Source organism: Blastocystis sp. subtype 4 (assembly GCF_000743755.1).
Source record: "Blastocystis sp. subtype 4 strain WR1 chromosome Unknown seqid_0411, whole genome shotgun sequence".
Taxonomy (NCBI): Eukaryota; class Bigyra; order Opalinata; family Blastocystidae; genus Blastocystis; species Blastocystis sp. subtype 4.
The window spans coordinates 1-6,841 of record NW_014569136.1 but is presented as its reverse complement, the minus strand read 5'-3'; the positions used below and the strand labels follow the sequence as shown (position 1 = coordinate 6,841).

Genomic DNA, 6,841 nt, shown 5'->3' with positions numbered 1-6,841 from the left:
GTTTTGAGTAGACTCCATAGAGAATCGAGTTGCGAATGACTTTCTTAAGATGCTTGAAACGAGAGATAGGTTGCCTGAGATACACGAATGGGTCGGAAACGGTCGGAAAACCCGTAGAACAGTCCGTATCATTGAACAAACACAAAGGCGGGAACCGCGGGAAATGGGTAATTCTTGCGAAACCGTGGGAGCCAACTTATTCCTTTTCCATTTCTCACTTTGTATCCACAAACAACTAATTTGACAACATGGTAGGTTCTTTGGAGTGTTATCGTTGTTGGAAGCAGACTAACGAGTGGAATAGGTGAACGATCTCCGTTATCCTAGTGCTGAAGAAGAGGCTCAGAAGCATAAGCTGAAGAGACTTGTACAGACCCCCAACAGCTATTTTATGGACGTCCGATGCCCTGGTTGCTTCAACATGTAGGATTTGTTCTTCTAAAATCATTGATAGCACCACTGTGTTCAGTCATGCCCAGTCTGTTGTTGTGTGCGATAAGTATGTGTTTGGACTGGTGATTTAGCTTTAGCTGCAATGCTCTGCTCTGTACTCCTACTGGAGGTAAGGCCCGCATTGTCGCTGGATGTGCTGTCAGACCTAAGAAGTAAAATGGAGTATTTGTCGTCAATTGTGGTGGTACTTTGATATCTTTGTTTTTGAAAGGAATTCCAATATTATCTTTTTTGAATGCTTTTATAGAACGCTAGTGTTTCCATGACATGAATTTCAATACTCCTAAATTAACCACCAAAATACTGGATGGTTGGCGATTAAGTAATCGACTGCGAGATAAGGTAGTTTACAGATCAATGAAGTAATGCATTAGATTTCGTATACGACAGATGCCCTGTACAAACGGTATCATGTGAGACCTGGACTTGCTGTGATTCATGTTGGAAATGCTCTTGAAATGGAACGGTATGTATATGCAAAGAAGCAATTGGGGCATGCTCTTGGAGTCAATTTCTATGAATATCAATATCCAGAATCGATAGAAACACAATCACTCCAAGAGTCCATCCAAGACTTGAATAGGAGAGAGGATATTCATGGGATCATCGTTCAGTTACCACTACCCAGTAGTAGATTTGGAAGGATTGTATTGTAGACCATCTGGATTCGCAAGCCATTCTCGATACCATTCTCCCAACGAAAGATGTGGATGGATGTGGCACGTCCAATCAAGAGAAGCTATTAAATGACTCAATGGTGAACAGTCCTTGTGCTGCGATGGCCATGGTTCACTACCTCCAAATATCCTATCTTTCTTTCACATTACATTCCTTCACTCTACGCATACTCGATCCCAACAAAGCAGAAACGAGCTGTCATCATTGGTTCAAGTGCACTGGTAGGCTATCCTTGTTTCTGTCTCCTTCAACGTATGGGTTGCATTTGTACAAAGGTGGATAAACATACTCCTGCAATTCCTTCTATAACGCGTACTGTAGATCTGCTGGAGTGGATATAGAATAGGCTGACATTGTTGTGAGTGCTGTGGGACAACCGTTTATGATCCAAGGAGACTGGATTAAGGAAGGAGCTACTGTAGTTGATATTGGGACACGATGTATTCAAAATGAAGCAGGAACATGTATGAAAAGATAGAGAGTTGAATTCTAGATGTTTTAGCGGGAGATGTGGATATGAGTAGTTGCATGGGAATAGCAGGTGCAATAACTCCAGTTCCAGGAGGAGTTGCTCTGCTAACAACTGCAATGTTAATGAAAAATACAGTTCAGTCATTGATCCGTCAGTATGACCTAGGAGAATATTGGGATATTCTTTCAGACTCTTCCCTTTTCAAACCCTTATAAACTATCCTATATGTTGATGTGTTTGTTGAAATGCCATTAGTTACCAAGTAGAGTTAACTTCTTTGTTCTGTTGTGCTCGAGAATAGGTACATAAAGAAAATGAAAGGTAGACACTAGGATGCTAGAGATGGCGATCTTTGTGATTCTTGTATATACAATGTATCAATAAAAGCAAGGAACAGAGATGATCAAGGAATATGGTTAGAGAGGTTGATGCTTTGGTATATGTAGTTTATGAAAACAGTTTTATTCCCGTGAAGCATCTTTATGATTTCTTTGGTGCCTTGTTTGTTGATCGACTACTAATCAAATGACAGAAGAGAAACGATCCCGAACGAGTCCTGAGAATGAAGCGGATATGAAAGAGAGATATTCAAGGCAAATCCGATTGGATCAGGTTGGAATTGAGGGACAAGTGATCAAATCTTGGAATAGTGACGAATAGAAGCAAATCCAAAATGCCCATGTTCTGGTCATAGGAGCAGGAGGATTGGGCAGTCCTGTAGTTTTGTACTTAGCAGGAAGCGGTGTTGGTGAATTGCTTGGTAGAATTATGATTTCTAGGACACCTAACCATTGTTGATAATGATATTGTGGAAGTTAGTAATCTTCACAGACAAATCGGTCATTCTGAAAGAGCTGCTGAGGAAAAAATATTCAAAGTGAACACAATGTAGAGTGTTCATGGATAGGCAGATTCTTTATGCAAAAGAGCGTTGGAATTGAACTCAACCATTGAATGCACAGCGATAAAGGAACGTTTCTCAGAAGCTAATGCTCCTCAATTGATAGGGAGTCATGATGTAATCATTGACTGTTGTGATAACATCGACACACGTTACATCATCAATGATGAGTGCGTACGACAAGGAAAGTGTTTCATTTCAGGTGCAACACAGAGGCTAGATGGTCAAGTGACAGTGTATGGTCATAAGGCAGGACCCTGTTTCCGCTGTCTCTATCCAAATAAGCCAATCACCCCGGATACAATCAGATTTGGATCAAAACTAGCCATTCTATCTCCCCTTCCTGGTGTAATTGGATCCATTGAAGTAAATTAGGAACAAGTGTATCAATGTAGGCCGTTGAAGCATTGAAGCAGATTCTCCACATTGGAGAGTCTCTAGAAGGTCGTCTTCTCCTGTACAACGGTGAAGAAGCATCAACTCGAGTTGTTAGGCTTCGGAGTCAATCAGCCTCCTGCCCTTTAGGTCATAACTGATTACTGTTGGTTGTTTGTGGAATCAAATTGCATCAATCAAAGATCTGCTTCCATTTGCCTTTGCCAATTTCAGTTCTATTATTTAATTGGAGAACCAATTCTTGTTGATGGGCGTGATAAGATCACTTTTTCTTTATCTATTGTAAATTGTAAGATCATGAGTAACCCGACTCACTATGTGCTTCCTGCTCTTCCATATCCTCGTAATGCCCTGGAGCCCTATATCTCTGAGAAGACTATCGATTTCCATTATGGAAAACATCACCAAACGTACAAGAGTGGCTATGTGGATTAGTATCTAGGTATGTGAACAATTTGAATACATTGCTTCCTGAAGGAGGTGATTCTCTGGAGGATCTTATTCGTACTGCTACTGGAGGAGTTTTTAACAATGCTGCTCAGGTCTGGAACCATACGTTCTATTGGAATGTAGTAACTTAAAACGTCTATGATTCGTAGTGTATGACACCGAATAAGACTGAGCTGAAGGGAGAATTAAAGAGTGCCATTGAAAAGAAGTGGGGATCTGTGGAGGCATTTATTGAGGCTTTCACAAAGGTGACAGTGGCTCACTTCGGCTCAGGTTGGTCGTGGCTTGTAAAGAATGAGGATGGAAGTCTAGAGATTCTCTCCACGGTCAATGCTGCCAATCCTCTTCGTGGTACATGTTGTTAGAATATGTGATTGTAGACGGAAAGAAGCCTCTGCTTTGCTGCGATGTATGGGAGCATGCCTATTATCTTGACTATATGAATGCTCGTGCGAATTACGTGAAGAGTAAGAATGTGTTACAGTAATCACGAATAGATTGGCTCAATGTTGTTAATTGGGATTTTGTATCAGAAAACTATATGTATCCTCTTTGTTGAACAAACACTATCGCTTCAAACTTAATACTCTCCAAACACCGTCAGCAAACTAGGAATGGCTACAAACCGAAATGGATTAGGTCCAGGGAAGACCTCTCCATCCAACATGATTACCTCATCGGTAGTGCTGTTGATCTCTAAGGCTTTTGCTTTAATATAATCCATTAGATCACAATTGTATTCCTGTCCAACGGTATATTTCAGAGCCATCGATACATCTTGACAGCAATTCCCTTGTTTTGCTATAACCACATCAATAACACCATTGCAAGAGTCAATGTGAAGGATTCATGAAAAGATAAACAATAGGATATGTGACACCACTTGGAATCTGGACTTGTATTGATCACTCCGATTGTATGGCAAAATCCTTCATCTTCGTACCATAGACACTTTGAATAGTCTATGAATAATTGTAATAGTGAATGAAGACCCTGGAGGAGGTCATCGAGTCGCACTTCCTTGGGTTCATCATCAGGGATGACTTCCTGGGAGGGTTGTTGAAGTTGAAGCAGATCTGTGGTTTGAGGACGAGATACACCCTTCTCAGGATCGAATTCAGGTGGACTGATCTGAGGAATAGAGTCAGAACTCGATGAAGTCAGACAGAAACGAACAAGAATGCTCAGATCTGCTCGAGGGAGCATCGGTCTACTTCAAAGAAGAGAATGAAGGGTTACATTGGGTGTAGACTGGATTTGGAGGACTCGATACATTCTGGACACTAGATGTGAAAGACGACATGGATATCTACGGATGGGTTGATATGATTGCACTGGAGTCTAGCTTGATTGTCTCCTTTAACATACCGATAGGAACTGTAATGCTTCCTCCGACAGAAACAGCCATGAACACCCTTCAACCACCAATATCGATATTGTTTCAAGAACCGATACTTCTCGTAGTCTTGAACCATATCCGAGATAATTCCCCAGCCACAACCACAGAAAGCATATCGACACAGATGAGCACCATTCTCAACACAGATCCCATCAAAGATTCGAACCTTTCGTTTGGCCAAACAATAGAGAGCTGTGTATACATTATTGGTTCCCATCCCTCTGGAAAGACTGTTCTGACTACCTGCTGAAATACTTCCAATCGTAGTTGTGAAGAGAATCGAACGGGCATCCTGACGCGAGAGAATGCCATTTACAAATTCATTGACAGTTCCATCTCCACTAGAATGAATGAACCCTATCATGATGTACCTGATAAACAACACAGAATCATAAATATTACTATCAAAACTAACTCCAAGGTCCTCAGCATGTCCACTAATCATCACATCGATTCAAAGGAGTTACGCATAGTTTGTGGTTTGGAAACGGAACTTCAGATTGATGAGTAAGAAGAATGGTTTGATAATATCTTCCCATAACTAGATGATACAGGATTGATGTACTTACACTCATTGCATGAGTATCTCCACCATGAGGATTCAGAATCACTAATACATTTCTTCCCCCATACATTTCTAGATATTAAGATAGATAGAAACGTTAACCAAGAATCGATTGCGATGGATTCACGGCTAAATGGTGTCGCAGCTTTTCCATTGCCTCTTCAGAATCATAATATCGTTTATTGATTTCTAGAATATGATCGGTATCCGCTTTATATTCATTCATAATCACTTGATGAAGGTGCTTGTAAATGAAATAGGCAGGATTTGCTAACATATCTGATGTAATAATGGACTTTGACGGACTGAAAAACGAAAAACGCTGAATGCAACGCTCTCGCAATTCTACTTTTCGATGACTTCGTTTCCTTGGTAAGGCAATAACAACCACTTCCTCCACTTTGTGGCGGTAGTGACAAAATACAATATCTGTTAAAAGACAATAGCCCTTGATTTCACCTCTACAGCTATAATAGCAAAGATTATTCGACTTTTCATGCCAAAGAATACTATTTTCTCCAATATGCACAGTGATTGGCTTATGCATCGTATCCCATACTTCGATATCTTGCGTTAAAATAGGCTGCATCCTTGTGAATATTATGTTGCAATGTCTGAAAAAAGGGATATTGTCATTCAAACACAAGAGCGAAGAAACATCAACATTATCCACAAACCAATCCCTTCAATGATGTTAAGTGATTTCCATTAATATAAGAACCCAATTCCCAATGCCATTCCCATCATTCGAAGATGTTATCAAACCAATGCATAAACTGAAAGTCATTCAAAAGAGATTTATTTCAACTCATAATCCCATTTCTTTCTATTCTGTAAACCTCATTACATGAACCGCCACCTTCAGGAGGTTCAAGGTTATTCCTTTTAATTCTCTATCCTTTTTTTTTCTATGAAAGAGTGTTCTGACTCAGAATATGACAGATTACGGTTTCCTTTGTATTAATTCCTGTATAATTTTTTGCAGTCGTATTCTTCTTGACCCCTTCCCTCATGAAACCGCTGTTGCCGCCTTTTTTTAAGCGGTCTTGAATTGATAATTCCTCACTTTTATTATTCCATTAACTTGTTTCCTGTTTCTTATTCAAGTATGTGGATGTTTCGATAGCATTTTTAGTTGTGCCCTAGTTTTTTCCATCATACTCATCCCTATCTAGATTACGCGAAATGAGTTGTGACCTGTGTTTTAAACTTGATGAATCGTTTATTGATAAGTACAAGACTGTTCAACCTCCCTTTGGATATGCTCCTTTGGGCGAACTTGTGTATCGTCGAACCTATTCGCGTACTCTTGATGATGGGAGCAAGGAGGACTGGTGGCAAACTGTTCGTCGTGTAGTAGAGGGAACCTATTCTCTCCAAAAGGAGCACATTCAGTCGTTCCGTCTAGGTTGGGATGACGATCATGGTCAGCGTTCAGCTCAAGAGATGTATGATCTCATCTTCAATATGAAGTTCCTTCCTCCAGGTATGTGTCAGTAAGACATTATAATGCAAAGGTCGTGGTTT

At 40.3% G+C, this 6,841-nt stretch overlaps 7 protein-coding genes across 7 annotated transcripts; 6 read left to right on the top strand and 1 right to left on the bottom strand.

The window, feature by feature from the left end:
* Positions 1–248: 248 nt before the first annotated feature.
* JH06_4698 (40S ribosomal protein S27-like protein) lies at positions 249–609 on the top strand (the record flags this gene model as incomplete). The annotated part of the gene is made up of 4 exons (XM_014669777.1): positions 249–295; positions 328–423; positions 455–499; positions 525–609. The coding sequence occupies 4 exons, from the start codon at positions 249–251 to the stop codon at positions 607–609; spliced, it is 273 nt and encodes a 90-aa protein (XP_014525263.1).
* A 111-nt stretch (positions 610–720) lies between these two features.
* On the top strand, positions 721–1,199 carry JH06_4697 (tetrahydrofolate dehydrogenase; the record flags this gene model as incomplete). The annotated part of the gene is made up of 3 exons (XM_014669776.1): positions 721–795; positions 828–1,061; positions 1,110–1,199. The coding sequence occupies 3 exons, from the start codon at positions 721–723 to the stop codon at positions 1,197–1,199; spliced, it is 399 nt and encodes a 132-aa protein (XP_014525262.1).
* A 394-nt stretch (positions 1,200–1,593) lies between these two features.
* On the top strand, positions 1,594–1,818 carry JH06_4696 (bifunctional -methylene-tetrahydrofolate dehydrogenase; the record flags this gene model as incomplete). Its single annotated transcript, XM_014669775.1, is given in 2 exon segments — positions 1,594–1,612; positions 1,625–1,818. 2 exon segments carry the CDS (start codon positions 1,594–1,596, stop codon positions 1,816–1,818), a joined length of 213 nt encoding a protein of 70 aa, XP_014525261.1.
* A 310-nt stretch (positions 1,819–2,128) lies between these two features.
* On the top strand, positions 2,129–3,040 carry JH06_4695 (molybdopterin synthase sulfurylase-like protein; the record flags this gene model as incomplete). The annotated part of the gene is given in 5 exon segments (XM_014669774.1): positions 2,129–2,215; positions 2,264–2,363; positions 2,383–2,491; positions 2,531–2,870; positions 2,900–3,040. 5 exon segments carry the CDS (start codon positions 2,129–2,131, stop codon positions 3,038–3,040), a joined length of 777 nt encoding a protein of 258 aa, XP_014525260.1.
* A 157-nt stretch (positions 3,041–3,197) lies between these two features.
* Positions 3,198–3,909, top strand: JH06_4694 (superoxide dismutase; the record flags this gene model as incomplete). The annotated part of the gene is made up of 5 exons (XM_014669773.1): positions 3,198–3,310; positions 3,343–3,469; positions 3,500–3,701; positions 3,731–3,817; positions 3,848–3,909. The coding sequence occupies 5 exons, from the start codon at positions 3,198–3,200 to the stop codon at positions 3,907–3,909; spliced, it is 591 nt and encodes a 196-aa protein (XP_014525259.1).
* Positions 3,910–4,633: 724 nt separating this feature from the next.
* On the bottom strand, positions 4,634–5,903 carry JH06_4693 (hypothetical protein; the record flags this gene model as incomplete). The annotated part of the gene is made up of 6 exons (XM_014669772.1): positions 4,634–5,090; positions 5,121–5,186; positions 5,217–5,290; positions 5,319–5,386; positions 5,417–5,775; positions 5,806–5,903. 6 exons carry the CDS (start codon positions 5,901–5,903, stop codon positions 4,634–4,636), a joined length of 1,122 nt encoding a protein of 373 aa, XP_014525258.1.
* Positions 5,904–6,499: 596 nt separating this feature from the next.
* JH06_4692 (ribonucleoside-triphosphate reductase adenosylcobalamin-dependent) lies at positions 6,500–6,814 on the top strand (the record flags this gene model as incomplete). Its single annotated transcript, XM_014669771.1, has 1 exon — positions 6,500–6,814. The coding sequence occupies one exon, from the start codon at positions 6,500–6,502 to the stop codon at positions 6,812–6,814; it is 315 nt and encodes a 104-aa protein (XP_014525257.1).
* Between the last annotated feature and the right edge of the window lie 27 nt (positions 6,815–6,841).